This window comes from Osmia bicornis, chromosome 8, assembly GCF_907164935.1.
Source record: "Osmia bicornis bicornis chromosome 8, iOsmBic2.1, whole genome shotgun sequence".
Taxonomy (NCBI): Eukaryota; Metazoa; Arthropoda; class Insecta; order Hymenoptera; family Megachilidae; genus Osmia; species Osmia bicornis.
Window position 1 is genome coordinate 6,115,404 of NC_060223.1, and position 17,430 is coordinate 6,132,833.

Here is a 17,430-nt window from a genome sequence, read left to right on the forward strand (position 1 = left end):
TAATTCAATTCGCCTCATCGATTAGAAGACTACAGACCGATCATACCACATAACTCTTATCAATTTATCATTGAAACGCTTCGAAACGATCAGAATAGATGGTTCGGTGTCTGAAAAACGCGATCGAAGGTGTATAACAGTAATCGTGCCGAGAACAAAGCACGGTCGCCTCGTGTTCCGTTTCTATTAAGTATTAAAATGAGCTTGAGCCGCTTACGGAGGAGAGCCTTAAAGGTGGCGTTACATACATATTCAGTTATCGACACGCGTCTATAGACAGAGATCTCGCGTCCCGTGGAGGTATGCAGGGTTTATATACTATCGTGCTTGTTACACGCCAATACGCATTGCGTGACACGGCCATCCATAGGCGACAGAATGCCGAGAGCTTCGTGCCCGAGCGTATTCAGCCGTGAAACTTACCCTCGACGCGGGTTTACATAAGCGCTGGCCAAGATACGTACTACACACACCGTCAAGTAGGTTAATCTCCGCCCGTTTCGATCGAACCACGGGGCTATCTCTCGAGGGCTGGACGATGTCTGACCCCGGAACTCATGGATTGTCAACGATTATTGGGGCTCGAGGGATCGAGGTCGCGGATCGTCCATATTACCTTGGCTTTCCAGGCACACGCGTCTCTGCTATTTCCCGATTACCGGGAAATATCGTCTTTGATATTTTCAAGAAGAAAATGTGCACTTTTATTGATCCCTCAGGGGCTGCTACTCTGTTTCTCTTAACATTATTCTTCTACTAGAAACGAGGTCTTCTAGCTTCTCTGAAAATTCTAATCCTAACTTAGTTTCTAATGCAAAAATTTTATAATAGTCGGTGAAAATTTTGGGAAGGAACTAGGCTAGATTGAAATCTACTATTCTTTTTAAAATTTAAAATTTTAAAGACTATATAAGGAATTATTTTTTATCGAACAAGTTGATTTACATTTAACCATCGGAATAGAAGGGACGTTCTTTTGCGGATAGGTTGGTCTACTTCAGCGGTTTAAATAAAAGTTTAAATGAAACTGCTGGATAGAATTTAATAAAGTAATACTAGGAGGAGGACGGTTCAGCCCCGATCATTTCTTAAAACTGAGAATCCGCCTCGAGGCTGAAATAAAGGCGAAACGCCTTCGTCGTACTATTTTATTAAATTCTTTTTAAGAGCTTTCTTCGGATCGAAGGAAGGGGCCAGCCATTGATAAAGAATTCTCCTTTAAGGTTTAATGCGAAAAACTTGATCATTTTATCAAACAATATTATGTTTCCAATTCTCATTACCATTGTTCTATCGTTTCACCCGATCTTTAATAAATTATCTGCAAAATTAACTGACGCAATTAACACTGATATGAAATTCGAATGAATGATTCAAACAAACAATTTTCGATTCGACTTCCAACTTTCGCGATAAATAATACAATTCTGTTAAATCGTACGTTATTTTGGTGCAAGATCGAGCGAAAAGCGAGCGGTACCATTCAGTCGAAGATATTTCCTCGACTTTACACAGACAGTGTCTGCAGCATCCAAGAGGCGCGAGATTATTCTGGTCGTTGAGTCTGACGAGTAATGTTAGTATTATGATATTCCCGATAAACTCGTTTCGGAATCGGTAAATGCTGTTTTGACCCGACACGATTTTAGCAATGTTACTCTGCTGAAAAATGAAACGATCGTGTCGCTTTGGTATTTAAGAAAACGTCCTTGGTTTCTGTTCGACCTCGGCGGATCGTCGCAACGATTACGCGTAATTACGGGGGAGGCCGATCGTTTCGATTGGGTACGGGTGTTATCTTAAAGCGGCGGTCACCTAGATATCGGCATTGTTATCCTGCCTGACCGCAGCCACTTAACCAACCCGTAAGCCCCACGAGTTCAACTTTACCCTTCAACAGGTGTTTAGGGAAATACAATAATGTCGCGCATGCGCTCGCAACTTCTTAAGGTCGCAAAGTTCGCCGGAACAATCTGACCGCGGCCATGCCCGCGGACCGTGACGCCACTTCGCGCCGCAGTTAATTGAGTTTCTGGGGTAGTTGGAAGTTTTTCCCTCCGCGGCGAACCGCGGAAACGGAACCCATCGAAACCCGGGAAAATGTTTCGTAGAAAATCCTGCCACACCTTTCTTTTTCTCATATCCGTAATCGTTCCGAGGGTTTTCTTTAAATTTTCTTCGCAATTTCCTTTGTTTTCGAAAGCGAACCCTTTACATACAACGAATATAGACACCCTTATTATTAGAAGAGTCGATCTTTATTTTCAAGATATGATTTGAAATTTTGTATATATTTAAATTCTAATTCATTGCTTATAACTTTTGAAAATTTTGCACCCCCTTTAAATATTTGTTTCTTTTTATAAATGTTTTGAGGTAATCTTAATTTTCCGGGTATTTATTAAATTCAAGTGTTTTTAGGTTCGTTAATTCGTTTCAAGCTTGTTTTTTTAAATATCCATAAATCATTGAAAATAGGGGTTGAAGTAGGTTCCTGTTCTGGCAGGAAGTTTCGTTACCGACACGAGATGGAAGGTAACTGGGGTTGCCTAGCTTACCCACGAAGGAAAACGGAAGTGCTTGTCGATAACGAAATTGCAGGGATCTAGCACTCGTCTGGCGCGATGGTAGAGACCATTCCGTTTCCTGTGCAGTTGCACACAGCGGGCTAGATGGCACTGGGGCGCCTAAATGCACCCTCTAATTTTCAAATGCACCCTTGTACTATTGCAAGATCATTTTGGCCAGCGTATAGAAATAGAACATGAAAAATATAGATGGTTCATTTGCAAAAATTATCCAAATCATAAATTAATTTTACAACTTGTTCTCCTAAATAAATGAGGAATATAACTAAACCGTGATATCAATTATTTAAAATTTTAGTTGCATTTCTAACTATGTCTTATGTTGATTCCAGGCGTTAAACGGGGCTGAGGGAACCGTTCCACCCGGAAGAGTGTACAAGAAGGTTGCAATCGTGGAGAACTTCTTCGACATCATTCATGCTGTCCACGTTGACCTTGAAGGTCGTCCGGGAAAGCATGCCGGTCAAAAGAGAACGTACAGGACGGTAAGTTTCATAGAAGAATATCTATTAATCTTCTGCAGCCTTAATATCTTGAATAATCAACCCATGCATTGAACCCTAACAGAACTGAAGTTTTATTCAAGTGATCATCTCTCAATATTCCACCATTAATATTACTTTTCAAAAAATAATTTCTGTTTCAAACATTAAAATCCTAGTAAAAACAATTTCAATTCTAAAAGAAACTTTCTACCACCTAGGGGTAGGGTTTAATTTAGAACCTCCTATTCCCATAATTAAAAAATGTAGGCAAATAAAGGAAGTGGTCGAATATTTATTTCTTTAATTAAAAAAGAAATAGGACTGTCAAAAACAGGAAATATTTTCGAAATTTGATAAATTCAAACTGTTAGGGTACCACCTACTTAAAAATTGCCCGAATGTAAGTCCGTGCTTTATAGTAACCCAGTATCAAAATTACTCAAGCAATGACAGAAGATGAATGAAGAAATAATATACCCACGATGATAGCCGTATCATCGAAAGTGAATCGATGCCGCGAGTAAGTTCGGCGAAGTTAAAAAGACGTATCTTCGAAGCGATGACCCCGAATCAGTCGGTGGGCACGGCGAATTCTTGCATGACTGGCCGCGACACGCGATATTCAGAGTTCCCGTGGGAGGGTACGGAGGCATTCAAGCGTCGAACACTCGATACCACACGTCATCTCACGTGTTCCGGCGCGCGTTTGCGTAAAGCTTTCTCCGGGGTATTATATCCGTTCTCCGACACCCTCCTGCCTCGCGACTCCGATCGGTTCGCCCTCTTTCTCTGCTTGCCCGTTTCTCTTTCTCCCGTTCGCAACCCCTCCGACCTACCCGCCCTCAACGTTTTCCCGTCTCGCTCTTCCGCAAACCCACCCTCGCACGGTCGTATCCCATTCTAGCCGCGTCCTCCTCTTTCTCTCTCTCGACCGCCGCGATTTGCTTGTGATTCAAAACCTCAGGACACTTGTTGCATTGCCTGCTTACTGCTGCACCACGCCGACACACACACACATACGTACACGCACGCACGCGTACGGTACGTGTTTTACGTTTAAGTCGGCTGTTACAGAGCACGATTCATCGGTTCGCGGCACCGACCCACCCGTCTCTCGCTACATGATTCATCGGGGTGGTGTCGGTCGACTGGAGGGTGCATACCGTAGGATGCTGAACAAAATTGTGACGTTTAAAGCTTTCAAACCGTTTGCCAAGGGTGATCGTAATGTATCGCCTTGATAAGGGATGAGATTTTCAACGATCGACACGCTGAGTTAATTCTGACCCAAACCTTATGAAATAGAATATGACATTTCAAATCCATGAATCGAATGATTTAAAAAAAAATCATTTTATCCTAATTACAGGAAACCATTAACAAAGTCACCGAATCTTTTGTCATTGACATCCACGAAATTGTTCCAGTGGAAGTTTCGTCGCGGTAGCACCTGTCTATACGTCTCAAGCTCAACTCTTTCGATGCTTATTACTCATCCCCTAAACGAGTTCAGAAAATGATTAACTTTCCCGATCAGGGCAGCAGAGGAGGGTCTTTTCATCAAAGTTCGAAGCGAGACTGTCGTCTACCGGTTGCAGGAAGTTTGCCAGTGTGTCACGTTGATCCAGAAGCCATTATCTCTGTTTCTTACCTACAGATCTTTTCTTCGTCTCCGAGTCGAGGCTCGAGTAAATCTTATCGAATTACCTTGCCGTGCCTTGGCGTGCACTCCCACACAGAGATCCACGTGGAACGTCGACCATTGCCTCTCTCGACTCGTAGACTCCTATACTTGATTAAGTTATAACGCTCCTCCACCTCCTCGGAGAGAAACGTTTCCTATTAAGAGGCAGAGAACATCCCTCCGGCTAAATACCTCCTCGCAAAGACATCAAAGTTCCGTTACTGCTCATGAATTTTCCCCAGTGGGCGTTCCGCGTGAAACCGTACCGTGCGACGACGTTGACGTTTGACGGCGAAAGAAAACGGGTCATTCGTGATACTCGCTATTGGTGGTACCCTCTGCTTTCTAAATCCTTTCGAGAGGATGTGCCTCTGTTCATAACTCAGTAGAAGTTTCTAAACATAAATTTGTCACTAATCGAATTTTTAATGTATAAAAGGAAATATATTGATTCCGTAAAACAGGTGATTGATTTCTATCTGATTGACACTTTTTTTAAAAAAGTAGAAAATATAATATAATAATATATAAGTATTTGGACTACGAAAAATAATTTTATTTTATTATTTAACCCTTGAACAGCGGAGCCTGTTAAATATATAATTTTTAAAGGGACAGTGTAAAATTTCGAAAATGAAAATAATCAGAAGTAAAGAATTAAATTAGAACTCTGTCTCTCTCCATGGTCCGCCATACGAGAGTTAAGAAACACGTTATATTATATTTCTTTCTGTACAACCGTCAATAATTTCTGTTGAAATCTGTATAAAGAAATCTTCTAGAGAAGAAGAAGATCGACAGATTCTAACCGAAGCCCCCTTTGTTTCGTTCCAGATCACGGAAACGTACGCCTTTCTTCCCCGTGAAGCGGTAACGCGATTTCTGTTGGGCTGCACGGAATGCCAACGACGTCCGCGAACCCCAAGCCCGACGAATTTATCCAACCAATCGCAGTCGACGTCGGCGGCGTCGCTAACGACGACGACATTGACGTCGACGACGGCTACGACAGCGTTGAGCGGGAACCAAGCGAGCGCCGCCCTAACCGCGACGTCGACGACGTCGGTGCAAAGTAGCCCTAAGCTGCGCGAGGGAAATCACGGCGTCGAGGGCAAGCCTCTCTACAGTTACAGGCATCAAAAGCATCAAAAGGGTAGCTCGGTCGTTTCGACGGACAAAACCGATAAGGAGAAAGAAGAGAAATACAATCCCCTGAGTATCACGAATTTGCTGAAGAAGGAGCCCCAAGCTGGCAGTTTTTTGCCGACCACGGACAGTCTGCCCGATTCACGAAGAACCCCCGAGTCGGATCGAGCCAGCTCGAAAAGCTCGGCCTCGTCGAAGAGGAAAAGGATGTTGCCAGAGGGTCGAACACCGTCCCCTCAGCCCAGCCAACCGTTGCCAAGGCCGTGGAGCCCTGGACTGGATCCCAAGAACACGCCCATCGACTACAGTCTTCCCATCACTACCTCGTACCTGAAGCATCAGCAGAGGCTACTGCAGGCGGAGAAAAACAAGGCCGCTGCGTTAAAGGAGACCGAGACCGAGCAGAAAGTCACGGTACTGCCCACGGAGGAGATCGAGAACGTCGAGAGGGAGAGATATTCACCTGCCACTGGATTGATCGATACAAATCTCAATCTATTGGCTACCATTCAGCACCTGCACTGCCAAGTGATGCTGGCCCTAACCGAAAGGCTCAGACCTTCCATCACCATGCCAAGCCCTCTCGTGCTACCTTCTGCGGCTAATGTATTGTCGAACGGTATGATGATCGGCTCGGAGGTGTCGGTGCAGACCGGTGAGAATCACGCGTGAAGAGATCAACCCTGAAGGAAGAATAATTAAAAATCAGAAGTCAGGATTTTAATTCCTCCGTCCCTTCTCTCTTGGGCATCGAATACCGTTTAGATGTCTCGTTGTTTTTATTTTTGAAATCGTATCAAGGACGGTTATTGCCGTGGATAATAAAGGGATGATATTTTTTATCTGTCGTGGTACAGAGACAAGGGATGGAGTTCACCAATTTCGACGGAAACACAGGTTTCTTTCTCGATTCGTCAGCTAAATGCGTCCTCGGCCGACTGCTCAGGAGTCCGCGATTCTTTCAGGACGAAGTTAACGCGGTCAGATATCCGATCCGAGCTGCCATTCAAACTCACGGCTAACGCGATCATCTATTAAAACCGGATAAGATCAATTACTTGGTCGGCGTCGCGGCGTCAACGTCAGTTAAACCGGATCGCTCGGTTCGTTTTCGCGTTCTCGATATAGACGACGAAACGGGACGCGAATTATTCGTGAGCCTGTCAAAATATGGGTCGAACGTCGCATGTCACCGATTTATAGACGAGCCGCAACGACCGCAGACCGAAATCCGCTTCTCCTGACCCCGGGGCCGTTTCGATATATTTCGAGATCGGATCGAATGCGAGGATGGATTCGATAGGCGATTGTCGACGCGAGGATAACTGCTGAATATTTAATCACCGGACAAGATTGTACCGACCTAACTCGTTGCGTGGCTGACCCGCGATGCTTTCGATCGTCCATGGATAAGTCATCCATCCGGTTCGATGGATTTTAAAACGGACCGGCTATAACTCAGTTTAAAACAAACTTTGATGTCTGAAATGTGTTAAATACTGGGTTATCCAAATTGTCTTTAAAATATCATTGATTTTTGGTTGTCGATGTTACACGATCGCGATACGCACAATTACGCTTACTTTCGATCGCAGGATGTCGATTTTCGGCTGGGAATCAATGTATATCGACAACTAAATTGGGACCTCGCTTTGTAACGCGAACGTTGTTAAACCAAAGGCGTCGTGGATGATATCTCCATGTGATTCAATCGAATTATTGCCGATTTATCGTTGATAATGGGAACGGTTCCATTGGTGTGACGCTAAAGTTTTTTCGTATTTCACCGTGTAGACTAGCTTTGTTTATGATGTTAAGCTAGAGGGTAGTATTTTTCTTCGTGTATCATGAATAGCTTGTCGTTAACCTCGAAGACAACGGGTATGATCACACGGACGTGTTTGTAATAGAGGTTTGATAATCGTTGTGAAAGTAGATACAGAAATGTTGAGGATGACACGGAAGTGTTGAATAGCAACGGATCTATTATTTTGTATATAATCGTTGTAACATAGCGCAGATAGTTGTTAAGGGTAAAGCGAGCGATTGTATTATTATGAATAATATTGCTATTATTATTACCGTCACAGTTATATCATGATTATGATCATTATTAATTATTATTATTATTTTATTATATTTAAATTGCACACCAACGAGATGGGAAAATATATGAAATCACAAAATCTAAATTGTTCAATTTTTTTCCGTTCACCTTCCTTATTATTGGAATAATTAAGGTTTGATAATTTGGATCGATTGAATACGATACATGTGTAATTGAATAATGTCAATAAATTTAAGTGCAAATATATGATATTCTGTCATTTCTTTTTTAGTCCCATGTTAATATTTCCCAATTAAAAAAACTATATATATTTTAATACTGTCATTGGCGTAATTGATTTAATAAGATTTTAAAATTTCAGAATTCTACAATTTGAAAATTTCTAATTTCTACAATTCCAGAATTGCAATATTTCAAAATTAAAAATTTCCAAAATTTCAAAGTTGCTAAAGAACTCCCACCCCAGACAAAGACTCTCCTTGAGATTCACCTTATCAGCGATAAAGGGTTTTGGATGAAACAAGGATTCTCGATATGCAAATATTTCGCGGTACGATACAGTGATCCTATGAGGAAAACGAGGAAGATCCTTCGATCGTACGCTCTATGAACGAACAATGAAAACAATTGACACTTCTATCGTCGAAACGAGAGGAGGGAGTGGTCGTCCGGCGCCTCGACGTACTTTAATATCACGAACAAAGAGGATGGAATCATTGAGTTCCCTTTAACAAAGGAGAAGGCAGAGGCAGGTTACCTGCTCTCTCATGGTAAGGACCGTTTCTTCGAGGCACACCATAGGTAATGCAGCCTTTACCCATCTGGCTGTTGCCAGCGTTGTAGCGGCCTTGTTCCATCAACCGATCTTCCTGTCTCACTCTCTAAGTCCTCCTTTCTCTCTGTCTCTCCTCCCTCGCTTTATTCTTCTCCACCTGTCTTCTTCCCTTCTCTTCGTCAATCCTAAAGGTGAGCATACACCAACTAACAATTCACCTACATCATTTGTAAACATTTTGCACCCCTATGCAATCTTTCTTGGATCTAATTGCAATTATAATTAATTATAATCAGGGAGAACAATTCTTAGAAAAATCATATCATTCAAATTTTTCATGTAGGTATACATTGGTAATTAGTATTTATGATTACCTGAAGAGGATCCAATGGGTCAAATAAAAATTTATGATAAAATTTTTATCATTTTTTTCATAAAAATTTCTAGATAGAAGGATGAGTATACCAGTAGAGACGCACCTTTAGGAAAACTCTCCCTCTCCATGATTCCAATAAGGCTGCCTCGTACCACGTTTTCCACCCTCTCTTTCTGGTACCCGTTACCGTTCTCCTAGCTCTCCCATCCTTTCTTTCTCTCTCTCTCTCTCCCCCCTGTTCAGCTCGTCTTCTCACCCTCGTTCGTTGGCTCCATCTACCCTCTAGCAGCGTACCACCCTCCCTCTGCTCTGCCCCTTGGTGCCCCTCGTCGTCACGCTAGCCGAGGCCTCGTGCTTTTGCCACGGCATTGTTGCTATCGATTCGGCCCTGGAAACGTGTTTTTCTTCGGATATTTCGTGGCTTTCCCCTGCTACGACCGGCTCTGCTCGTCTGGAATAACGAAGATTCGAAGAAACCGGGGTATCTCCTCGGTTTTCTTTCCATCTTTGACCGTTCCGATGCTCTTTCTTATTTGTACCTCGGGAACAACCATGAATCTCCCCTGTCTTCATGTATTTTTTTTTTTCTTTCACTGAATCTTGATGCCTGATCGATTTATACGAGAGCAGAGCTACGGTCTCGAGACTCGCGACTAGGTGGTTAATATTTGTAACTTTTAGAAATTTCTAACTTTCGTTTATGCCTTTCGAAGGAACAGGCTTACGAGTTTACGTCAGACTACAAACACTTTCCTAAAAGTTTTGACGTCCTATCAGAAAAGTATCGAACCACCCTCACCCTCAACTTCCACGAATTCTTGATGATCGAACTAATATTCATGGTGAACCGATATAGATTTTTATTTGAAAATCATTTTTTCTTAAACAATTCAATCGATTCTGCTATTTTGTATTTTATTGGAAATGATTTTTTTCGTTGCTAATGAGATTCTTTTTGAAGGCTCGCGGGTGACAGGAGACCGGGGTAGAAATTAAGAAGCGCCGAAACTCGGCCGGAGATTTCAACGAACGGCTACACTTTCCCCACGGGACGCATATGTACGCGTTGCTGTATCGCGCGGGATCCGTCGCTAACGGGGTACATATTTACCCGTCCGGCCATTTATTCCCTCCTTGCATAATCTCACCTGTAACATTAAACCACCGATGCTAGCCTTCTCGTTTATTCAAAATCAAAATTAGAATCCATGAGAGAAATTAATCATTTTTTACTACCATCTTAATGCCATGTTTCCAAAAAAAATTCTTAAAATTAACAGCAATTAGGATCATTAGTACTGATGAATTTCCAATCTATAATTACCAATCTGTCGATATTATAAAATAGAAATTGAGTGTGTGGTAAAAGAATTCAACGGGTTAAACTTGAAATTATAAAATTCCTGTTGCAAAGATAAATGTCACAATTGTTAATTATCTATAATTTTGTGGCAAAAGAGTTCAAGATTAGATTGATGTCGATCGATTCGATCAATACACAAATTTATTCGCAAGTTTGTGACTTTTGGTTTCAATAGTTCGGTAGACCGATTAAGGTGTCCCCGGACGGTGACCATATTATCGGAGCTTAAGTGGCGTAAACTCGATCGAGTGGTGATTTAACATTTTTCCCCTATCGCGACTCGTGCGTGACGTCCATTGTTCTTCGGGGAACTCTTCGTGATCTCCGTGTCAGGCTTCCTCGGGTAAAAAAAAGAAGTAAATTGTCCGATCGCTCGACAATGCCAGCTCAATTCATTCGTCACCGAGGATAACCATTAGTCTTTAAAGATTTAAATATCGTTATTAATTTATGTTAACATTCGAACAGTGACGACAGAGTCATTATTAAAAAGTTTCAAATCATGGCAGTCTAATAATTTGTAGAAAGAAAAAAATTCCTTTTTTAATAATTATATAAAAAATATTTTCATTTCTCAATCATGTGTCACTTTTCAATCATTTGAAAAATAAAAACAATAAAACAGGAATAATATTCTAAATTTTATTTGTACGATTTAAATCAGAAACAATCGGAACACCGTGTAGATGGGAAAAGGGAATCGTAGCAAAGTTCCAGTCAGAAACTTGGCTGGAAGGCAACGCACTCCCAGGGTGCAAACCTAGTTATTAACAAATACCCAGGCGGCTGCATATCGCGCCAACCCTATTACCGGTGATCGCGTCGGACGAAGCTGATCCTGATCTAGCTACGGTTCGGATTGGTCGTTTTAAAATTCCTACTACCGCGACACGGTTTCACAATTGTGTAAGAAAGCATAAACGAGAGTCGAACGAAGAACCGGTAGAAGGGAAGGCGATGGTGTAGGTCGTCACCACCCCCTCCGGCCATTGTAATTCGTATCGTGAGTCGTGCGGGAAGATCTCTTATTTTCCCCGTAGTATCCAGTATACCTACCTATATCCCGGCTAGTGTCTACCCTCGTTTCAACCTTCCTTCCATACCTCGCCAACCCCTCCGCGCTCGTTCCCCCTTTTCAACCTCGTCGACGACGACGTCCGACTCTGCTCTGCTTCTATCCTCTATGGAGGATAGCGCGGCGAGCTCTAGAATGTAAGGGATGATTTTGGAGATAGCTCGAGGGTCGCTCGGTACGTAGGAGTTGTAGGTTGGTGGGTGGGATGGTTGGATGGGTGGATGGTCGGGGTCGAGACGAGTAGCGTAGCGAGAGAGCTGAGCTCGTGAAATAGAGAAAGGAGGAAAGAGTGAGGCTAGATCAAAGTGTGAGGGTAAGGGACGGAGATAGGGGGATGAAAGAGGCACACAGTAGAGAAGGGAGAAAGGAGGTTGGAGGATGCGGAGGAGGGTGTAGGTTTGCGAAACGGGGGCTGCTGCCATTGGGATGCTTCGCCCGCGGGGTGGTTGAAAGGGTGTATGGAAGGGGGATGGAGGTGAGTCTGCAGAGTCTCAGGAGGGTGAGTTCGGCGCCGAGGTGTCGGCCTTTCTCTCTACTACCTCTATGTACTATACGTATCGTATGTACGCTATGTGCGCCTAGCGCCGTGGCTGGCTTGTTTAAATCTAAATAAATAATTTCGCTAGTGCCTTCCGCGTGACGTTGATCTCGCCGATCGGCGTGATGTTTCTCGGTTTAGGTAATGCCTCTCTTCGACACCAATCCACCCCCTCGTCCTCATCCGATCCAACTCGGATTGGATAGACGCGTTTCAGGACGGTCCGTGTCCTCGTACTCGTGAAATTTTAACGACGCGTGATTTCAACCCCGCCAACCCTCCGCCGTCAATCGCGTCGCGAAAAATGTCCGTTCGCACGTGAAATTAATTCTTTCCTCGGACTGATTCTACTTATTTAATGTGCTGCTCGAATTTCACGAAAATAAATAAAAGAATTTAAGAATTTTATTTTCTATTTCGAGAAGATCAACTTCTAAGATTTCTGTAAAATAATATTTATTACAGATTAGAGTGGTGTTATCATTTATCTAAATGTGGTGCTTATAGACAGGGGTGCATCTAAGATTACAAGTAACTTTGACCGGGTTAAAAATTGATTTACCATCGTTCTTGTGTTATTTCGTAGAATGGAAGGATGGAAAAGGCGAGTATACAGTCGGCGAGATAACAGAGTCAGGGTGCAGCGAAGACGAAAGGGGTGGCGTGGAAGCGGAGAAGGGAAACGAAATGGGGTTACTAATTCCCGAATAATGAAGGGATGAATCGCTAACCCCTCTCAGAACGATAAAGGGGTCGGCACTTGGTGCATTGTTGGAGTTTTACTGTGTTTTTTTCAACCACATGTCACGCATTAACCGAAACAATGCGGCTTAAATGAATGAGTCCTTTGCTCGGCCAGACACGTTGCCGTTGTTAAAACGTCGCCGGTATTTGTCACGCATTTATTCGCCAAGGATCCTCTCGCCTTCTTTCTTTTTTTTTTCTTCTTTTTTCTTAACGTTTTCACGAGCCAGATCCAACTTTAAATTCGCGCGTTACCGAGGGAAGGAATTTTTGATGTAGCTCGGGGATGAAAATTTGCGTCCGGAGCTTCCGGTTTTTCTGTCGGTGAGCGAGCGAGCTTTTTATTTCCGCAACGCGCACCGTAATTTTCGTTTTAATTAAGAAATACTGCCGACAAAATCGTCGAGATAAATGGTATTTTAACTGTAATTTAACTTTCATTATCTAAACATACAGCGGCAACTGAAATACATCAAACATATGCTATGCATGAAATACAATGTGTCCTCCTCTCTCTTTTCACAAAATTATTTCCACTTTATGCGATCAGCTAATCGGATTAATAACTCTCGATTGCCGATAAGTTGCATTCTTTAATGCACATTCGAATTCTATGAATTCTTAAACCGTAACAAGGATGCATAAAGTCCTTTGAATTATATCGACTAGGTATGTAAAGAACGAATAAGGAAATAATGAATTCGGCTGAATTTGCATACGTTTAAATACAGTGTTCAGAAAGTATAAAATAAATTAAGTTAATACCTTCGGGACTTGATTATACAGAAGAAAGCGAGCATTTATTACTAAAAGGACTGTTCAACGTTTTCAAAATTCAGAGAAAAATTGTTGAAATTTTCTGCTGAATTCTAATATTAAAATAGAATTAATGAATTATTTTAAAAATTTGGAAAATTAATTTTTTTGCAATATTTTTATACAATATACAAAGTAAGAAAGAAAAATGAAAGTGTTGGTTTTATTTTAATATAATTTACTTGTTTGTTACTGAAAATGTTGACTCGCAAATTGCATAAGGTTCCTTTTCAAAGTGTAATGCCCTGAATACATTTAAAGAAACACGGGCGTTTTCGAAGCAACGTTCGCGAGGGTGAGTGGATTCTGTGAGGACTGTTTGCACGGCTCTTTATTCTTCTTCCTTCGGGGGTTTTCACCCCTCCAGCCTCGTACTCTCGACGCCTACTTATATTGTTATGTAATTTATCTTGGCTACCCCTTGTGCGAAGGAATGCTCGCCCTTGGACCGCGGCATTAGCGACACCAGAGGGTGTCTTTACTTTTCACTTTTGCTAATTTCACTTTGCCCGCCGGCACAAAAGGGGGTTGGTCTATAATGTTGTGTGTCTTGACAAACGTGACGATTTACTTTAAACACCAAGGGATGCTACTTAAAATGCCGGCTCATCATTTTCAGACAATGCCCATTGTTTTAGAAGCCGTGTCGTGAATTTTTAACGTCTATAAAGAAATATTTTATTTCACACTTCTTTTTTTATTTATTTATGAAACTAAACTTTCAAACTAGATAAATAATTTATTTTGTTCTTTTTATATTTGATGTCAATTATTTTAAACTTTTTTATAAACAAATTATTCATACTCATATTTAAAGGATTGGATTAAATCTAAACCCTTAAAAATAGGTAAAAATTTCTACCATAACAGTTTGAAAATTTCTAGATATTTATGCTGCCTTAAAAGACACAAATATGTATGCAGTGTTATAAAGAAAGCATATTTATTAGAAGACGAAGACATGTTTTCCTTTGTTCGCGAGTTCTTTCTAATTTCGTCCCCAGAAAACATATTCTCTCATAAAATGGTTAAGAAAATCAATTTCCATTAAAGCACCTATACAAAAGAAAATGATTGAAGATTCTATTTTATTGAATTATTTTATCCAATAATTTTGCAAATATTAAATTCCCTTCTTATCATAATAGACGGAAAAATTATTTCGAACCAAAACCAGTTATCCAGTTTTTTAACCTTCCACCTCATCAATTTTTTACCTTGCTCAGTAAGTTTATTTTTTATCCCTCGGAGAGCTCGCAGCGAGGGATAAGAAAATTCCTTCTGGCAAGCGTAATATGTGTACGTGTGTGAAACCGCGACATTTTCACATCATTTAGGAGTCATCAAAAGAGCACCTTGCCGACTTAACATACGTCCGTACGGTTTCCCGTGGCTGTACGTGCGATTCCGCTATGCAAACCTCTCCTACTCACATTTTTCTCGCCCCGGGCAGGGAAACCTATATCTACGCGCCATCCACTCTCAAGTTACCATCTCGACTTTCCACTACCTCAGCTGGTTCCTTCGCATTTTTCCCCTGGATTTTGCTTGCCATGGAAAAACTCCCGTCTTTGGTGATAATGCGTACGAGGATTCGAGCTGACGTGCGAACTACGCGATCGACCGACGGAATTTCAGCGTATTTTTCTTTTTATCTCTTCGTTTTATCACCTCTTCCTATATTCTGAAATATCTACCATTGATTAATATAAGTGCACGACTTAAACTTCCAAGAGTAATTAATACAAAAATTTAAACTTATTTTTAAACAGATATGTTTTAATTATGACATTCATTTGGCTCGTTGAAATGAATTGTAATGACGATAAGAATGATGATAAAATCGATATGATACCCAGTAATGGTGATAAGATTACTATCATACGAGACTTGTAAACAGAGAAAATCACTTTCAGTTTGCGTATTAATGCCATCCGGTGAACAAATGGATGTTTAATATGTCGGAACGAACGTGTACAAAGTATCCTAGAATTATACAGATAAATTATTCAATAAATACGTAATCGTGTGGAAAGGGTTTTTATATGAAATTTTCCCATGTAAATCTGCATCCAGTGAGATTTTACTATCAGCATTTTGGAGGCATCTTGTCGTTCGTAGTATTGAAAGGTGGGAATGTAGACGGAAACGCGAGAGACACGGAAGGATCGAAACAAATTATCCCCGACAGTTTTTGCTCGCCGGTAGACGAGAGGAGGGCCGGTATTTCCCTCGGCTCGTACACGCGATCCGCGTAACATAATTCGTCAAAGTATCCGTTAATGAGCATCCAACGGTAATTCATTTCATACTTATTCTCGCGATGGTTTACAGCCTTGTTCGTCAGCGCAACAAAGCTGGCCCCTATCCACGCAACGCATTCCCCCTCGAGAATGCATCGCGACGTGCACCTGTGCTGCTGAGACTGCGGCACCGTAAAGCGTGGAAACAGAGAACAGGAGAGACAGATAAAGAGTGCAACGGTGAAAAGAGGAGGGAAGAGAAAGAGGAGCAGTAGCAGGCGAACGGACGATCCCGTGCGGAGTAGCACAGGAAAAGGGAAAAATAGAGAAGGAGAGGACTAGCGAAGGGTAGAGGTAGCGAGGAGGAGGTGGAGGTGGAGGAGGAGGGCTTCACGTAGCACTTTTCCTTGTATTACTTAGCCCAGGATATAACCCACCGCGGCGTCGGTGGTGCCTATATCTCAACCGAGGAAAACCACCCTCTGTGCGCGTATCTCTCCCTCTTGCCTTCCCGCCCTCATCCTACCCACCTTCTGCCACACTCTCACTCCATCCACCTTCTGGCAGCTCGTTCTCCTCTCACCCCGACCGAGCAATCCCACCCTCCTAGCCCCCGACACACTCTATGCTCTCCTCTGTTCTCTTCGCCCCTCGATTCCCACCCACTGACACCCACTACCATCCACCCGTTTTCCTTTCCTCTTCTCCACCCTCTCTCTCTCTACCCACATTCAACCACCCTCCTCACCTCTGCCTTCATCCGCCGTTCCAACTCACCCCAGCGCACCCCCTGCTGAAGGTGGGTGCGCCCTACTGGCGCCTGAATCATCCCGCCCGAGGCCACAGCAAGAGCGAGGGGGGGTGCACGGGTGAAGAGGGGATGGGACGTAAAAGAGAAAGGGAGAGAGACGGAGATAAAGTGTACCGGGGGGGGGTGGCTGACTGAGCTAGGGTTTTGGCGGTAGAACGGTGCTGGTAGTAGTGGTGGCTGCTGCTGCTGCTGCTCAGGAGGGTGGTTCAAGAGAGAGGAGCTGAAAGTGGGGTGAGGAACAGGAGGAGGTAGAAAAGGAGGGTAGAGGAGTTAGGGGGTGATTCGTTGGTTGGTTGGGTTGGCAGGAGTACGAGAGAGAGAGAGAGGGATAGAATTCGAGCGCAAGGTACGTACCCGTGGGGTTGAAAGGGGGCGTCGAGTCGCCGTCGTCGTCGTCGTCGTCGTCGTCGTCGTCGCTGTCGCCGTCGTAGTCGTCGTAACCGAGGGAGGATGTAGTCGAAAAGGGGGAGGTGTGGAGTGAGAGCGGGGTAGTTTGACGAGGAGGTTGGCAGAGGGGTGTAAGGCTTCACTAATTATTTTTTGTCGGTCGCTCGACAGGGGTGCGACTGCCAGCAATGACTGAAATTAAATGAATGAGCACCCGGCAGCGTTTCACAGGGATAGGAAGAAATGATGGCGCAGGGGCGGCGGGGAGAGGGTGGAGAGGGGTGCGCGGATCGCTTTTGGCGGGTTTTCGGTGGCAGAACGAATCCCGTCA

General features: G+C 42.9%; 1 protein-coding gene across 3 annotated transcripts in view; it reads left to right on the forward strand.

The window, feature by feature from the left end:
- Positions 1-8,034, forward strand: part of LOC114880372 — a 49,045-nt gene extending 41,011 nt beyond the window's left edge. For all 3 annotated transcript variants that reach the window (XM_029196310.2, XM_029196309.2, XM_029196311.2), the window contains exons 3-4: positions 2,921-3,073; positions 5,592-8,034. In XM_029196310.2, the coding sequence (XP_029052143.1) occupies positions 2,921-3,073; positions 5,592-6,575 (1,137 nt within the window). In that variant the 3' untranslated portion in view covers positions 6,576-8,034. The remainder of the gene's footprint in view (positions 1-2,920; positions 3,074-5,591) is intronic.
- The last annotated feature ends 9,396 nt before the right edge of the window (positions 8,035-17,430 follow it).